At 36.3% G+C, this 19,566-nt stretch overlaps 1 protein-coding gene across 1 annotated transcript in view; it reads right to left on the bottom strand.

Moving 5' to 3' along the window:
• LOC150082952 (uncharacterized) overlaps positions 1-19,566 on the bottom strand; it is a 294,273-nt gene that overhangs the window by 230,407 nt on the left and 44,300 nt on the right. Inside the window, exon 4 of the mRNA XM_090378332.1 lies at positions 18,521-18,576. Within this exon, the coding sequence (XP_090234458.1) occupies positions 18,521-18,576 (56 nt within the window). The remainder of the gene's footprint in view (positions 1-18,520; positions 18,577-19,566) is intronic.

Genomic DNA, 19,566 nt, shown 5'->3' with positions numbered 1-19,566 from the left:
TACAAGGTACCACTAAGTTGTAGAATGGTAATCCCTTTAGATCTCTTAATTTGTGCAGCAGCACTAATTGCCTAAAGGCCAGAAATGGGAACAATGCGTACCGAGTTAAATAAATAAATCTTTATTTGTCCTACCAAAATGAAAATATAGGTGTACATATACACAAACAGATGAAATATAAACTTCATTACTCATCACTGCATTTGTGTCAAGTCCTGGCAATTGTAATACAATTTCATCTTAACATCACATCCACTGAATCAACCTGTGCGAAATATATATTATTCAATTGTGTACAGACAGTTCTTGACAGAAATTCACACAACTACTAGGCAACAGTAGCCTCAGCGAACCACACTGCAGTTTGTTTCCTATATTTCGAATCTTCTATGAGCCTTAGTAGATTAATTCTGATATGTGTTAGGAACTGAATTGATTCTAATGCACTGGCAGGTATAAACCTGTCGGCCTTCTTCAGTCTGTTGGTCTTCATTCTCAAGGATTTTGTACCTCTTAATGCAGATGGCAGGATGTGCCACTCACAAAGCTGCCAGAAGCATGGTGATGATATCATGCCAGTCATCATTTTAATTGTAGTTATTAATCGTTTCCAGGCAATGATGTCTGGTAAATGCTGCAGTTTAAGCTGCTCAGAGAGCTGCGTGGTTCTTAACTGTTGAGTGAGATGGTGCTTATGGTTTGCCCACTTCAGCAGCCAGAATTCACTCGCATATATTCTCCTAATGTGGGTAGGGGTGGCTGACGCCCACAATTCTGCGCCATACAAAATGGCCGAATACACTGTGGTTCTTAAATATTGTGCAGTTGTAGTCTGTTTCACATGCAAGAGGTGCTGTTTTGTTGCCCAACGTAAGTAGTTCATTTTCTTTACAATCAGGTCAATATGAGACTTGAATGTAAGTTTAGTATCAAAAGTTACTCCCAGATCTCTATGCGTCTCAACAACTGGGACAGGTTTGCCTTTAAGTTTCGGGTGTACGAGTGTTGGCGATTTTTTGAGCAAGTACACCATGATTACAGTCTTCTATGGATTTAGGGCCAAGCCAAATTTGTCTAAGTACACGAATAAGTTCAGAAGCTTATAATTAATCTGGTCACACAATGCCCTATTGGTCATGGACGGTTGGATGGGTGTTAGGATCTTAATATCGTCTGCATAGATGCATACATCATCCCTACCTTTGCAGAACGGGATCATAATAGCAGTAAAGAGGAGTCCAGATAAGACTCCACCCTGTGGAACTCCTGCATGGAGTTGGTGTTGGAGGATCTGACTATCTGTGTGGTAAAAAATGGACCGACAAGTAAGTAGGGCCTGTAGGAACTTCAGCAAATTTCCTTTTATTTGGAAGGCATGTTGGAGCAGATGAAGTAAGGCATGTACATCCAGACTATCGAAGGCTGCTTTTATATCGGAATAAATTATTGCAATTTCCTTTCTGGCTTGAAAAGCATTTAGTATTAGGGCTTGAACTGTGAGGTTAGTAATAGTAGATCTTGCGGTTATTGAATAATAAATTTGTTGAGGCTGCCCAGCCAGTATCCGATTCAACAATTTTGGCAATAGAGCTTTCTCCAGTACTTTTAACAGGGTAGATGCAGTAGATATTGGCCTATAGTGCTCCACACGGTTAGGCTTTGAAATTTTCGGCATTGGAATTACAGCATACTTATGCTGTTTGAATTATGCCTTCTCTGCTATTTATAAGCATACCACTATTCTTCTGATTAAGTATCATTTCTCTTTCTGTATTACTGCTCAACTGCTGATTTAAGTCCTTTGTTTTCCCTTAATGCTTGTTCTACTTTTCGTGTGTTAAATCTTCTTGTATCCTCTCTGAGTCTCTTTCTAATGGCTTTGCATAACTCAGTATACTCAATTTTGTCCTTGTCGGTGTTTATCTTGCTCTTCATTTGTTGTCTTCAGTTCACCATGACGTTTCTCGATTAATTTTTTCTTCTTTGGATTTCTTTTTACCTATAGATTTCTCAGGCTTTATCACTTTCAGAAAGTTGGAAAATCCTCGTCGATATCTTGGTCCTGAGAGGTTTGGAAGTACTTGGAAGAAATTTTTTTATATAGATGTACATATTCCAAATCATGAAAATTCGTTAAAATACCATGAACGCTTTCTAAAATGGAAATCAATGGAAAAGTCTAAAAAATTCTGAACTTATTGATGATGCTCTACAAAAACCAATTTTAACAAAGAAAAAAATGGCGAATTTTAAAAATTATTCTGGGCACAATATTATTTTGTGAAAAAAATAGTCTTGTATTAAGAGGTTCAAATGAGATAGTTGGGAATCCAAAAGCTGGAATATCATTGAACTTATAAGTCATTATAATGAAGAACTAGCACAACAAATTTCAAATCATATAAAGGAACTGTGAATTATTTAGCACATAAAATTCAAGACTAATTTATATGATTAATGGGAAATGAAAAAAAAAGGCTAGGTGCTGCACTTCTCCCTGTTAATTGATTGCACACCCAATTTATCACAGCGTGAAAAAAATGCCCCAAATAATTAGATATGTGCAAATTATTGACGGAATATCAATAGAAGAGAGTTTCATTGATTTTATAGAGTAAAGAAAAGGCTGCCATTGGATTGGCGACAGAAATTCTTACCAAAGGTATGGGCTTGACATTAAAAACGTAAGCGGGCAGGAATACGATAATGGGGCCAATATGGTGGGGAAATATAAGGCATATAGGCAATAATTTTAAAAAAATAAAGTTTCCACGTTTGTACCATGTTCAGCACAGTCTTAATTTAGCTGGTGTACATGCAGGGTCAGTAACATCTGGGATAAGTTTTTTTGGCATTGTTCAAAGAATATCTTTTTTTTCTGGGAAATTTTAATGAATACTTTGGAGATTTTACTTAAAGGACATACAGACACAAGATGGTCATCCAAGGAACGAGCTATAAAACCTTTGTCCTTAAAAATAACAAAAATTCATGAAGTCTTAATTATTATTGAAGATACGTCTGCAAATGCAGAACTATCAGTACTGTTCTGTCTGCTTTTACAAATGGACTATCCATTTTTATGAACACTGGCTATGTGGAATAAAATTCTTCATAATATTGACTATAAATAAAGCAATACAAGCTACAAAGCTTTGCATAAACAACTCTTCCCAATTAATAAGCGGATTGATAAAAAAATCTCAAGAAATACGAGAAAGTGAATTTCAATATGCTGCTACCACATCAGAAAAAATGGATATACCAGTTACATTTCCAGATGAAAGAAGAAGAAAGGAAAAAAAGAATGACACTTTACGAATCTTCAGACAACTTCAATTTATCTGCCGAACAACAATTTTGTATTAAAATTAAATGTTTTGGATGACTTAAGAACTCTGACTTGCAGAAGGTTGCTTCCAACCTTGCATTAAAATACAGCAAAGATTTAAATACATCAGATATTAAACAGATATTTGAAAATCATGTTTTATCAATTCTGCAGGATCTAAAATCTGTAACCCCTTTGCAACTTCTCCAATTCATTCATGAGTATTGTCTAATAGAAAATCTATTATCCAAATATAGAAATTGTTGTTGTTGTTTGGTTTTTAGGAGCATTAGCAACTAAGGCCATATTGCTCCAGGGATATGCGGTGGTCATTCCCTGACCTTTCTGCATCCTCCATATTTGGTGGTCACGGGCTTGAACCCCTGTCTAATCAAGAAGCGTGTGCTACGCACTGCTGCTCCTGCCCACCCGGCTACGGAGGCACCTCCAAATATAGAAATAGCGCTACGAATTTTTCTTACCTTGACTGTAACAGTAGAGTCTTGTGAAAGGTCCTTCAAAGCGAGAAAAATTCAATTAAAATAATACACCTTCATTGCATATTTTTAGTTTATGTTATAATCTTAAAAGTACTATATTTTGCAATATTTTGTTTCTATGATTTTATACTAGATAAAACAATTTGGTTCTCTAATTTATTTATAGTTATACGTACTTTCTTTGTAGTTTATAGAGAATTAAATTCTCTGTAGATATAAAGGAATATTTGTTTAAAAAATATCAAAGAAAGTTTCTCTTTCTTTGATATTTTTGTTTTGTTATATTCATTGTATTATTTAAATTATTTTATTAATAAATATATGCAAATCGTAGACAGTTTCAATAGTAATTTTTATAAATTCATAAATATTGCAGAGGCATAGCAATGGGGGTGGTGCATAGGGGAAATTTCCCCCGGGGACCAAGCTTCACGGGCACAAACTGAAGGAATTACTATCACAATCAGGTTAGGTCAGGAAGATATGTTGCCCCGTGCATCGACAACCCTAGTTACGCTACTGAAAAGTTGACTACCTGCATATAATGGGGGTGTACTTATCACAATTTGGCCCCAGGCGTAGGATTGCCTAGTTCCAGCTCTGCTATCCATCACTGCTGAAGATGAATAATGGAATGAAATATTCATTCACATGTTTTCAGTAGCTTCTTTTAAATGACATATTATTTGTCATCTTTTCTTGGTACATTTAATTAGTGGCTTTTGTATGTGTTCAACATGATAGCAATAAATTTCATTAATGACACAGCATTAGTATTATTATTTCAATACTACTTCTTCTTCTGGCATTATAACCCAGGGTGGGTCTTAGCCTACTCAACGATTTTCCACCAGTAAGCCCTCCCAGAAGTCAAACTTCTCCAACTTCTTATTCTCATGATCTTTAAGTCATCCATCCATCTTTTCTGCAGTCTCCCTCTTGCCCTCCTACCAGTAGGTTTCCATTTCATTATCCTCTGTTTTTCTGCTGTCATCCATTGTCATAACATGCCTCAACCAGGCAAGTCTCTGGCTCTTCACAAATCTGACGATGTCTGTACCCTGAATAAGACTATCAAGTTCATGGTTCATTCTGATCCTCCAGGATCCATCAACATCTTGTACAGGCCCAAATACTTTCCACAAAATTCTACGCTCAAACACTCTCAACAACTGCCCATCTTTACTCGTTAATGTCCAAGCTTCACAACTGTACTAATAAGACTTTTGTATATTCTTAATTTTAAATGTCTGTTCAATACTCTGGACTTCATTAGTTTCTCATGTGCACAGAAGCATCTGTTTCCACTCAGGATACAAGACTTAATTTCATTAGTAATAGAGTTGGACTGGTTTATCTGCAAACCTAGATAGGCAAAATTTTGAACATACTCAAATGAGAAGCTGCTGGTTCTTAAATTTTCCATGTTATCTGCCATTCTCCACACTTCCATATATTTTGTCTTTGCTTCATTTATCCTAAGTCCTCTTCTTTGTGCTTCATTATTCAGCCTGGCCACTGTTTCCTCCAGTGCTCCTTTAGTCCTACTGATAATAGCGATGTCATCAGCATATGCACAGACCTACACTGTCTTTGTGCCTATGTGTCCAGTCACTTCTAATTTTCTGACAGCCACTCTAAAACCAAGTTAAATAACGCAGTAGAGAGTGCATTGCCCTGTCTAACACCACATTAATGTCAAAGGGAGTCGTCAACTCATTGTCAATTCTCACCACTGCTTTAGAGCCAGTCAGAGTTGCTTTTATGAGCCTAACAATCTTTGCAGGTATGCCCAGGAGAAGGAGTTCATTTATCATTTCCTCTCTATTGAGTGAATCAAAAGCTTGTTTGAAATCTAATATAGGCTAAATAAGTGTATATTATTCTCAAATATCTGCCTCAAGATGAAAATCTGGTCAGTTGAGCAGTTTCAGACCCATACATTATCAATGTGGATCTGAAATCCAATGATTTTCTCTGAATATGCTGCCAATCTGTTATAAATAACTCCTGACAAAACCTTGTAACACTCAGCAATGTAATGCCTCTATAGTTAGAGCAAAGCAGATTATCACCCTTCTTGTGAATCGGCTGTACGATTCCAAGTGTCCATTCATCCGGGGATTTTTTCCTCAGACAATATTAATAGTATCAGATTATGTATTCTTCTCCATAGTGTCACTCCATCGTTCTTGACCAACTCTGCAGTTATTCCATCAGCTCCTGGTGCTTTAAAGTTCTTTAAGCACTTAACTTTTCAAAACTAGGGTCTTCAATGCATGGTTCTACTGTATAGTACAATAGCTGTTTTGTTTCAGCCTTACCTCATGTCAAAATGCTCTCAAAATACTCTTTCCATACCATTTCAGAACCTCCTTTCTCTCAGTCAGCAAGTTCCCTTCACTATCCTTACATGCAGTAACTTTTGATCAGAGTTCCCGTGTACTTTCTTTAATCTTCTTATGAGAGTTTCTACTTTCCTTCTTGTTGTAATGTTCCACCATTTCATCAACTTTCCTTCTCAAAGCTTCTCTCTTTTTCTTTATATATATCCTAGCTGAGGCAATCCATTTTTCCTTGTAGTGTTCACTATTCGCTCTGCTGTTCTGTTGTAAACATTTCACCCTGGCTTGTCTCTTCAATTCTACTGCTACTCAACACTTGTCATCATACCATTCCTCATTTCTCAGCCTTGAGGTCTCACCCAAGGTTACATGTGCTACATCCAGAATTGTAGCCTTTATGCAAGTCCATTCATTCATCTTCAATCTTGTCACTGTTTTCCTGTTCCTGCAGTCTTCGGGCCAACTCTGCCTGGTACTTCACTTCAACAAGTCTATCTTTCATATTTCTCTACATTCCACAGCTTAGTTTTCTCAGCCTTTCCTCTTACTAAAAGAGCTACTTTATATTTCAGTCTGGCTCCTACCAGAAAATGATCAGAATCGGAGCTAGTGCCCCAAAAAGAATGGACATTTTCAATTGCAGTAACCCACCTCTTAGAGACCAGTACAAGATCAATCTGATTAGCCTGATTTGTACCAGGGATTTTCCATGTACCGTTATGAATATTCCTTCTTCGAAACCAGGTACTCATGACCTTAAAGTTGTTGGCAGCAGCAAATTGTGCTACTCTAAGACCATTATTGTTTGTTTCTTCATAGAGACTGTCTCCCCCTAAGAGAATCATGAAACTTCTTCCTTGCCTAGTTTAGCATTGAAGTCAACGAGTTATAATAGCATCATGTCTTGAATTCTTTCACACACAGCCTGGAGTTCATCATAAAATCCATCTGCACCTTCAGTTGAAGCGTGCACATTAATGAAGGTCACATTACAGAATTTTTCTTTAATTCTAAGCTGCAAATTCTCCCAGACACTGGTGTGAAAGCAAGTACTGATCTATGCATTCTCTTAGAAATCAGAAATCCAACACCCTGTTCTCCCTGTCTGTCATCAATTCCAGAGTAATACATTGTAAATTTTGACTTATTAATCACACCTTTACCTTTCCATCTAACTTCTTGGAGAGCAACAATATCCATCTTAAACTTTTCAACTTCCTCTGCTATGCTGTTCATAGCTCCAGCCTGCAACAGGGTATGCACATTCCAAGTTCCAAATCTCAATACCAAACTCACGTCCTTATTTCGAGGCCTGGTCTGTTTCCGTAAAGGCTGTTTGGTTTCATTCGTTAAGTTATATGTAACAGTTAGATTTTTATAGGGCAGAGTTGTCGGCCCTGCGTCCAACCCCCAACCTGGAGGACCAGGGTATCTCTTTTCATCTGTCTCTTCACCTTCAACCTGTTCGGATTGGGAGGCCCTACCAGTAGCTAAGCTACCACCAACACAGCTCTCCAGATCACTAGAGCGCCCAAGCCCCACCACCACATCAAGGTAGAGATACCATCAACACATTTAATAAATGTAGTATTTCAATACTACATTTATTATATTTATACAGCAACACTCAAGATGTGTTTAGTTTAATATAATAATTTCTTAAAATTTTTTATTCTTTTTAAGCAAAGAAAAAAAAAAGCCGAAGTTGCCAAAAAAAAAAGCATAGTACATAGGTGCACAGGTTTAACTTACATATATAAGCCATTGCTTCATAAACACTGCAAAGAAGGCTAAAAAAAAAAAAAAAAAAAAACCAATGTCATCTACCAAAATATTGATGAAAAATTTTGTCCTTAAGGGTTGTTTTCCCCTTTACAGTGGAGAAACTACCATATGGCCAAATCTACCACTGCAAAGGACCTAAAAAATTTGGGAGTCAGCAACTCATTTTGTATAGTTGTTACAGATTGCCAGCCAGATTGCTGTTTAGCAAGCTAGCTTTTGGAAGTGGGGGGGGGGGGATTTATAATTTCACTTCGGCCTGTTTAAAACACTCTTTGGGGCCAATCCCTTCGAATGTATTATAAATGGAGATTACTGTATTATTTGCAATAATATTTCTGACTATTCTTTTATTTTCTACTTAATAATTTTATATTTTACATTCTAACTGTAGAGCATGCACACAGCATTGCTACTATGCACATGCTAGTCTGAGTAATGTATATACCATCTTTATATTTTTATTTTATTTTCAATTGTGCTTTCTGAAAAATTACAGTTTATCCTTAGTTATTTAAGTTATACACACAAACATGATTTTAAAGTATGTGAAAAAAAACCTGGGATATATTCCAGAGTCCAAAATAATTAGGGTGAGTGGGAGGGAGTTAAATGCACGTCCACTGTCCAATTTGTAATGGTTACAGAGTTACGGCTGTTTCATTTTAAAAAATGATTATGGAGTTTTGAACGGCAAAAAAATTAACTAAATAAGAATAGTAACGAATGGGCCTGGAGTACTGGGGTCCATAGTTCAAATACAGATATATACAGTTATACCCAGTTATTTATTAACAGATAAAGTACAAATAAAAGTAAAAGTACAAAACCAGTAGCTTTCGGAACGCGTGTCCCTTTATCAACTGGTAAGTTAATATAAAATTTGAATACATTACAAGCAAATGTGGCACGTTAATCATGCGTCATTGTTGTAGCACGGACGTGTGCTGCTTTACGCCAGTGATCATCCATCAATAAAACGGTTGTTTCTAGGATGGATGGTTGTTTCTACATCCCATCCTAGAAACAACCGTTTTATTGATGGATGATCACTGGCGTAAAGCAGCACACGTCCGTGCTACAACAATGACGCATGATTAACGTTGCCACATTTGCTTGTAATGTATTCAAATTTTATATTAACTTATCAGTTGATAAAGGGACACGCGTTCCGAAAGCTACTGGTTTTGTACTTTTACTTTTATTTGTACTTTATCTGTTAATAAATAACTGGGTATAACTGTATATATCTGTATTTAAATAAGAATAAGTAGATACGTGTCTGCATACTTTTTAATTTTTAAAACTCCATAGCTATTTTTAGGTGCTGTTGTGGTAATTGGGAGTTTTTGGCACAAGGGCCATTTGAGTTGATTTTGATTTAGTTATGACTAAAAACTCCTATGCTATGATTTTCAGAGACTATTATATATATTTATGCATCTCAAGTAGTCAAACAGTTCTTCAATATTTGAATTATTGCCAAGAATGTGTGACAAAGGGTTCATGCAAGTTGGATAAAGAGGTGAGGCTGGATTTCTGAATACTAAATTGTTGAGGACATTCAATGAGGATATGCTTGACTGTTAGCTGGGATTGGCAGAAAGAACACTGAGGAGGGCTCTCTCCCCATAAGCAAATACAAATAAGTCGCTTCTTTTTGCCTACTTCTCCTGAAACTAAATGCCCACTGCTGTCATTCTGTTTTTTAACTGCAGGAGTTTATTATTAATTTGAATTTTACACAGCTGAGACCATCATTTCTTACATGTTGTTTTAATAATGGATTTGTAGTCAGTGTAGGAAACTTACTGATGACAGAATGATCCACTATCAAGATGTTTAGAAGCACAATCTACACATTCATTACTGGGATGCCAATATGACTAGGGATCCAGCAGAAGGTGATCATCTGGTTGCATGTTGGATAGTGACATAATCTAGATCAGGGGTAGCCAACTTAATTTGTGATGTGATCTACATTTTTTCTTCAAAATGTGCCACGATCTACCATCTCAAGAATTTCATTGCACATGGTTAAAAAAGTTAATCAACACATATTGAAAAATGTTGGTTTATAAATTTTAAAATTAAATACAATTCAGAATTCTTATTTTAAATCCATACGTATTTAAATTTTTAATTTATGTGAAGTTTGTGTCTTCATGTAATCTGCCAAGCTTTCAAAATCGGGGATATACTTGATAAGGCCAACAGTAAGGAATCTTCTATGTATAAATATAGTGCAAATGCATCAGAAATACATAGCTATATCTGAATAAATCAGAATATTGGTAAGACGGCATCGTTTTAAGTTATATCTCATATTGTGAATACCTTCACAACGAGTTGCCATGACATTGCACTACTTCGAATAAGCAACGCTTCACCTAAGGAGAAGACTAATGTTACTTATTCTCAAATGGATACCACCACCCAGATGGCACCGTTTCAGAGCTATTTGGCCCTTCTTCGGTGGGTGGGTAGGTACCCGAGTGATGCAACGATGGCAAAACAGTTATGAAGTATAACTCCACAATATGAGAGATGCCTGATGGTGTATCATGTATTTAGACTCGAGCATTTAGGGCATAAGCCTCAAGCTATGAAGGAGTCTAGACTATGTATAAATATAGTGCAAATGCATCAGAAATACATAGCTATATCTGAATAAATCAGAATATTGGTAAGACGGCATCGTTTTAAGTTATATCTCATATTGTGAATACCTTCACAACAGGTACCTACCCACCCACCGAAGAAGGGCCAAATAGCTCTGAAACGGTGCCGTCTAGGTGGTGGTATCCATTTGAGAATAAGTAACATTAGTCTTCTCCTTAGGTGAAGCGTTGCTTATTCGAAGTAGTGCAATGTCATGGCAACTCGTTGTGAAGGTATTCACAATATGAGATATAACTTAAAACGATGCCGTCTTACCAATATTCTGATTTATTCAGATATAGCTATGTATTTCTGATGCATTTGCACTATATTTATACATAGTCTAGACTCCTTCATAGCTTGAGGCTTATGCCCTAAATGCTCGAGTCTAAATACATGATACACCATCAGGCATCTCTCATATTGTGGAGTTATACTTCATAACTGTTTTGCCATCGTTGCATCACTCGGGTACCTACCCACCCACCGAAGAAGGGCCAAATAGCTCTGAAACGGTGCCATCTGGGTGGTGGTATCCATTTGAGAATAAGTAACATTAGTCTTCTCCTTAGGTGAAGCGTTGCTTATTCGAAGTAGTGCAATGTCATGGCAACTCTTTGTGAAGGTATTCACAATATGAGATATAACTTAAAACGATGCCGTCTTACCAATATTCTGATTTATTCAGATATAGCTATGTATTTCTGATGCATTTGCACTATATTTATACATAGTCTAGACTCCTTCATAGCTTGAGGCTTATGCCCTAAATGCTTGAGAGTAAGGAATCTTCTGTATTTAAGTCCGCAAAAGAACAGTGATTCTTCATCTTTGTTTGTTTCAAATGCAAATACTATTCATACTGATATGTGGAACTAAAACAGGAATTTAAAAGTTCACTGCATTTTTTTACATTTGGGTACTTTTCTCGGCAAACGTATTTCCAAAAATCTTTTCTGATGATCTGGCTTTTGGGAAGATATCATTTCAGATTGTAATAATTTCATTTTCAAGTAATATTTTCTCCATGTGAAAATCTCAGCGAATTTTTCTGCAATTTGTTTTGTATCTAAGTCGACATTAAATGGATAAGAATTATATTGAATAATGTCTCCAATTGTTTTAAAATCACTGAATCTGGTTTCAAAATCGTTCACAACATTCTCAATTTCAGAAACATATTTCTCACTATTAAATTCAAAAACAGGATATTTTTGCAAATGATCTTGCATATTTGTAAAATGATCGAATTTTTTCTCTTTTGGATCCTTAGCCATTGTCAAAAATTGATATTTATATGCAGAAATACTACTAATCATGTCACCCACATTTTTATTTTTTCCTCTTAATTCCAAATTAAGATCACTTAATTTACTGGTAAAATCTGCCAAAAAAAAAAAAAGCCAGATTACACAACTGCTCCGTATCTTGTAGCTGCTGATAATCATCTCCCCAATAAAGTTTGATCAACAATTTTTTTTAATTTCATTCAGCAAATTTCGAAATCTCTGTAGAGACTTACTCCGACTCAGACAGCTCATATCTGTGTGTAATATCAGATCTGGTTCATTTTAATCGAGTTGCATTTTGAAAAGTCTCCTTTGAAGAGATTGTCCTCTGATGGAATTCACGATTTTGAAAGCACTGTCCATAACCCTTTTAGTATTTAATCTTTTGCTGGCTAACACTTGTTGGTGGATGATACAGTGGTAACTCAATATATCTGGGAATTCATCATCCTTTTGGCACAATGCGATGAATCCGTTAAGATGCCTCGTCAGCTCCATCTTGCTTTAGCTCCATCTGTTATTAATGATACGAGCTTAAATAGTGGTAATTTAATTTTTTCAATAAAATTTTTGAATGCGTTAAACATATCAAGACCTCTAGTTATTTATTTTAATGAAACTATACTCAGCAGTTCTTCTCTAGTGGCAGAATCATCAAAACCATATGAATGAAAATGAGGAATTGAGCTGTATCACTGACATCTGTAGATTCATCCAGTTGTAAAGAAAAGGACACACAATTAGCAATATCAGCACGCAGTACTGATATTGCTAATGCAGTTGTTCACTCACATTTTTACTCATTTTTTCGGTGCGTCACATCACAGTATTTCAAGATAATTGCAGATCTTGAAGAGCACTTTTAATTTCATTTTTGTTCTTAAAATTTTCAAAAAGAGAATCTGTTATTTCTAAAAAATGCGTCTTTGATGAACTGATCATCAAAAAATAGTTTGCATTTGTTTTGCAAGAAAATGACTCACTTTAAATGCTACAGTTACTGCTTTAGATTGTAAATTAGGTGTCATGAAGAAATTTTGCGGAAAATCTGATTGGTATTTCAATGAAGTGCGTTGAAGTGCCTTTCTAAATTTCCTTTTTTTGGTATAGCCACGGATGCATTGCAAATCAAACAACGTTTCTTTTATCATTACAAAAAAGTATTCTAGTTCTCACTCTTGATGAAAATTATACGTTTTATTCTTTTTCCTAGTATTCATTTCAAATCAAATTAATGTATAAGTACTGTCCAGTTATTAATTTAGCTTACTGTCCAGTAAGCTAAATAACAATTCGACACATACACTATGCTCTCCACAACGTAACTGCGTAAATTTACCTGCCTGAGAGAGAAAGAGAGAGTCAGAAGTAGAAGGGAATCACCAAGAAAGAGAAAAATTATGATATCCAGCTCAGGACACTGGGTGTGCCAAGCACATACTCACCAAATGTCAGCCCCTGGGGATCTTTTTTTATATATATTTAAAATTTGTCGTGATCGACCCAAATTAAAGCCGTGATTGACTTGTTGGCCACCCCTGATCTAGATCAATGTTTCAAAATAGGCTCAGAGGGAGAAAAAATAGACTGAATGGCAATGACTGCATTTAAGGAATCTGTATATATCAGAACTTTCTTGAAAAGGTGACTGCTTGTGTTATTGAGAACCAGTTTTATTGTGGTATTCTGCAGTATAGGCACTGCATTCAGTTGGTTGTTTGGTTGGTTTGGATTTTATTGGCGTATTAGCTACTAAGGCTATAATGCGCCAAGACCAGGTCCTGCATTCAGTAGGAAGAGACATGGCTACTGAGAAGGTGGAAGAAATTTTCGCAGCACCAACAGCTTCATCTGTTTTGGAGCCATCAGTATAAACAAGTAGTTTCTCTGAGTTTTCCAAGGTGTGTGTGCTTCACATAGCTGCTGAAAGTTGTTATTTGGCATGGTGCCTTTCCCCCATCTCAGAAAGAAATTGTGCCAAAGAGATTGAAAAGAGTCCATGAAAGCTCAGGAGTAGCAACATCTTCAAAGATATGCTGGAGGTTGATATCCCAACTGAGCATGAGCTCTTGCAATTGATAACCTGCACAGGGAAGTTTTCATTAGGTTAATCGTGATATAGCATGGCATACTGAGGCTCAAACATGCATTTCCTGCTGGGGTAACATGGAATCCTTTTAATTTTTGCCAAACAATAAGGTTTTTCTTCCGAGCTGCAGTGGGGGTTCATTTATCAGATATACAGGCTGTGGACTGGAGATGTTCTGAAGGCTCGCATAGCAATCATAAGGGCATTATACTGGATATCAGATGTAATAAAGAACAGGTGATCCAAAATCTTAAATGACATTGATGAGGGGACAGAGGGCATGATGTCTAAATTTGCAGATAATGTAAAGATTGGTAGAATAGTTAATGATCACTGCCAAGCAGAGCTTCTTCAGAGTGACCTAGATATTCAAGAATGGTCACAAAAGTGGCAGCTTTGCTTTAATCCAGCAACACCTGAGGAACAGTAACCTCAACATAACTTATACACTTGGTGGAGTTGAACTAAAGTCAGTAGTGGAAGAAAGGAACTTGGGAGTATGATACAGTCACACATGAAGTTCTCTGAGCATTGTAGACAGGTTGCAAGGAAGGCCCATGGTGTCCTATCGATGATTTATCAAACATTTGCTAGAAGACATAAGGAAGCCATAATCCCATTATATAAGGCTACTGTTAGATCACACTTGGAATACTATGTTCAAGTATGAAGACAGCACCTAAAGAAAGATATTGAGCTTCTTGAAAGGGTCCAAAGACGGGGTAACTCACCTGGTAAGATCGGCAAAAGGATGTCCATCCATAATACTTTGAATATGTGGGTTGCACAGTTTGGAAACTAGGCACCTTAGACGAGACTTGATTGAGGTGTTTAAGGCTCTGAGAGGCAAAAGTAAAATGAATGAAGATGAAATTTTCACGGTTATAAATGATTCTAGAACTAGAGGCCATAAATTCAAGTTATGGGGGGAGATGTTTAGACTGGATTACAGGAAGTTTTATTTTAGCCAGCGAGTTATAAATTACTGAAATAAGTTACCTACATGGGTGGTAGAGGCTGACAATTTGGGGAAATTCAAAGGTCAGCTGAATAGTTACCTACAGGAGGAGGGAATGCATAGGTTGTCTATATCCTTTTCTTTTGTTATTTATTTTACTTAATTTTTTTTATTATTATATTACTCTTTTTTTCAGCTGGTGCAGCATAAGCCTTAGGCTTCCTTGCACCATATGGCCATTAGAAATAATTAGCAGAGTAATGGCTTTGTCTATAGCATCCATATAGTTGAACTAGTGTTCAACTAGAACTTCAAGATACACTTAGCAAGCAGTCATCTAACAAAAAAAAAAAAAAAAAAACCCTAAAAACAGGATCACTGTTTTTCAAAAAGCAAAGTTGGAGTATTATCATGAAAGACAAAAGAATTTTGCTTATGCTTTCTACTTTCTATAATACTGAAACTGAAGTAACAACAAGAAAAAGGAGGCAAAAAAAAAAAAAAAAGTGCATAAAACTGGTTGGTGAATAAATAAAATCCACTATCCTGAAATACTATGAAGCAGTTTTTGGATAAGATGAAACATAATCCTTGAGGTCAAAGTCAATATCTGGTCTTCTCAAGCTGTCAATGGTAGGTTTCCCAAAATTTAAGGGGAATGAAAGTTCTAAAAACTTTCATTCCCCTTAAAAGATTATCCTTGCTGCCATATTTTTCTAAAATTTTAAAGAGCAGCTTTCTAGGTAATTTTTCTTATTTTCTTCTCTCTCTTTTTTTTTTTCTCTCAATCTTTTTTATTTTCTGCTTCTATATTTTGTTCTCGTGTAAACTTTTGATCCTGCCATCTTTTTTTTGGCCTAAAACTTTACCATTCTTTCCCAATGTCACAACACTACTCTTAAACCTTTTCTCAAAACAACTGCATATGTTTTACCTGGTACACCAAGGAGTGAAATGTCTGTGTAATTTCCACTTTAAGCTTTATTTCCCTTTTCATGCAATTCATATCGTTGTCCAAAACAGTACTTGTAACAATATATAAAAAAGAGAAATGCCGTAAGTATATATATGCAACAGCTTTATACGATCACAAAGTTTCAAAAGGTCATGATTGTGGAGCTCTTGTGTTGGGGTCTTCCATATTGGAAATGGCATGTCTTGTCGGTTACTCACGACTCACTATGGTTAAGGCATACAAAGAATGATGACGAATGAGTCAAACCACCCCCACCGACAGAGCTATTGTAAAGAATTATGCAAAGTGGATGTTTGTGGTGAGAAAAGGGTGCAACACATTGTATGGGTTCAATGGCAGGTCACAATGAGACAGCTGACATTGCAATAAAATATGGGAAATGCAAGAACAATTCCCAAATGATGTGCTGCCCACTCAGACGCATGGGATTCCACAGCAGAAGACAAAAGAGACACCTCTCCTCATCGTCAATGGAGTGGCTGAAAAAAATCAACATGCCCTGCCATGTTGATTTTTTCCCCCAGACAGAAACGGGAATTTCCAAGATGATAATGCAGCATGTCGTTGAACAACTTGTGCACATGCAGTGCATCAGTGGTTCAAGGAACACAATGAAGACATCACCCATCTTGATTGCCCTCCAAATTCACCTGACCTCAATTCAATTGAACGTCTGTGGATGTTTTTGAAAAAGAAAGTGAGGCATATGGGCATGCAACCGTCATCTATGCTGACACTGGAAAGCCTTGCAGGCTTTCCACAGTGTCAGATCTGCAGGCAGCATGGCTGCAGATCCTACACATCTTTAGGCATCTAAAGGAGTCTATGCTTAGGTGAAGTGGTGTTATCCATGTAAAAGCAGTGACACAACATGGTATTAGGTAGGTGATCACTAAGTGTACACACACACACACTACTCATCTACTGCATAACTTCAGAAGGATTGGAAGAAAATGAATCTGAAGCAAAACTTCAAGGCATTCTCCTCCCTTCCTCTGAAGTTCAGTTTTAGAGACAACAGAGCACTTCAGAACAAAATGAGAAAATACACCCACTTTGTCTGATGCATACATGGAAAATGCAGCTGTTGCAGGTGAAAAATACTAGTGGTAATTTTCAAATCAAAATACATTCAAGCCAATCTATGTTTACAATGTGGAAAAAAAAAATCTGAGAATATATTGGGTGTTCAATAAATCCCAGGATGTTGCGTTTTCTGCCTATTCAAGATCTGATTATTATATATTGTTTCTTTTTGGTTGTTTGTTTACTTTATTTTTATTGTTTCTTTTTTCTTGTTTCAGGTAATATAACAGACACCAGTCCATTTACAGTGGAAGAAAGACTAATAGCAGTGGTTTGGTACCCAAGAGGACACGCACAAACAAGACAGTAAAACAGATGCAAGAAGACTTCAAAGGAGAGATTTGGAAAGCCAGTGTCGTCCAAATCAAATATTCATCATTGGGAAAAGAAGGAATTTTGAACTGGAAGCGTATAGGATGCCAAATGCAGCAAATGGCCAAAAGTTTGTCATCTGGAAATGTAAAATATTTAAGCATCCGCTCTCAAATATCCAAAGAAATCAATACAAAAAAAAGAGTCTGCACAGTTGGGTGTTTGGCAAACGTCATTATATCATACAATGAAACATGACTTTAAAATGAAACCTTATAAACCAAATGTGATTTGTGAATTATCAGATGCAAATCATGAAAGGAAACTCACAGCTTATGACAGATTACTGCAGCAGCATTTTGATACTATTCTTAAAAGATCAAAGGTCATGTTTAGTGATGAGTCTGCAGTTTACCTTAGTTCATCTGCATGCAATGTTTACTTTTTGGAATCATGCCAATCCACATTATGTGGAAGTACAAGACCATCCACCACATGTTATGGTTTGGGCAGCATTATCTGCCTACCACCACACTGGTCATTTTTTGATGGGCCGATCAACCAGCAGGCATACATGAATATGCTGAAAAATTACTTCATACTAAAGTTGAGATGTGGAATAGCCCATGAAATTTATTTTCAGCAGGTGGGGCACCTGTGTATCATGCAGCCACAGTTTGAAATTATCTCAACCAAATGTTCCCTAACCACTGGATTGGCAAGTCTTCGCCAATGCTTCTGTGGCCAGCATGCAGTTCTCATATGACCACTTGTGACAATGCCTTATAGGGATACATCAAGGTTAAGGTTGCAGGATGTTGCATGGCATATGTTGATTAAAAACAACAAATTCAAGATGCATTTGCAATGATAACACACACACACACAACATCGAGTCGGTTTTCACATCGTACGGGGAGAAGAATTATGTTATGCCAAGACAATGGTGGACATCATACTGATACACTTGATGTCTAAAGCATTTGATAATGTTGTACTATTGTAATATTTAGTAGTTAACGATTTGAAGTAGTATAGCAGGAGCAAGTGTATTTTGTGCAATGTCCTGGGAATTGTGGAATACCCTGTACACCATGAAACCAGGGACCATGATCTCCGCTTTATAACTAGCTATATTTTATTTCAACTCATGACCAATAAACTGTAAGAAAGAAAGAAATGTTAACTTACCTGACACACATTTCTTCACAAAGTCTTGGGCAGATCTATCCCATTCCTCTGCTGGACTGCATAAAAATTTGAAAGAAAGGATTTAATAATAATTTCACAGTAATCGAAAAGTTTTAATCATATCTAACTTTCCTTAAATGAATGTACAGGTAACCCCCGCGAATAGCGGGGGTTACGTTCCTGAGAAAAGCCACGAATACCGAAAACGCGAATACTGGGTTATGGCTTCCATTCCAAAGTATGAAATATATAAGAAAAACTAGTCTAAAATTTTGTCTATGTATGTATTATAGGTACCTTCATAATATGGCTATGTACATAGACAGTACATAGTGAAATGCAAGCATATGGCATAGAAATGAAAATAAGAAACAATTTAATATTAAATGTAATATTTATTAGAAATTTCAAACAAATCTTTCAAACCAGCGCCTTTGCTGGCAAAAAAAACTTATCCCACCAGTGCTGTTTCGCTAAAGTGTTGATAAAGGAGTTTTGCCCTTTCACGAATGATGAGTGAACTTAACGGAATTTTATTTTGAGTTCGGTCTTCTATCCATAGATTTAAAGCATTTTCCATTTTTTCTAATTTAACATCACGAGTTACAGAGTAAATTTTTCAAGTAATTAGCGTGTTTTCACGGACATACGGCGGATTTTTTTCTTCCGATTTCTTAATTGATCGTACCGTTGACTCACTGATTTTATAACGTTTTGCCACTGAGGAGACACTTTCACCATTAGAAATTTTATCTAATAACTCAATTTTATTCGCTAGTCATCACCTTCTTTGATCTTTTCACATTCCCCTTGTTATTCGTAGCCATATTTTTGTATGGGTTAGAAAGAACCTGTCCACAATAAAGTCACTTTCTTCCGTTAACACACTCGAAAAAGTCTGTTTTACACTGCAAAACGGTAGATTTATCACTTTTGGAAGCATATTAATTTATAAATTGATAAATTTGTTCAATTTATAAGCATATAAATTAAAAGCAAACGACGAAACCTTCCATGACAAGCGCATAACACATACTGAACAAGGA

The sequence above is a fragment of the Mastigoproctus giganteus genome, chromosome 7, assembly GCF_048544385.1.
Source record: "Mastigoproctus giganteus isolate SK-2022 chromosome 7, ASM4854438v1, whole genome shotgun sequence".
Taxonomy (NCBI): Eukaryota; Metazoa; Arthropoda; class Arachnida; order Uropygi; family Thelyphonidae; genus Mastigoproctus; species Mastigoproctus giganteus.
The sequence above is the reverse complement of the archived record's forward strand: the minus strand, read 5'-3'. Positions and strand labels throughout refer to the sequence as shown.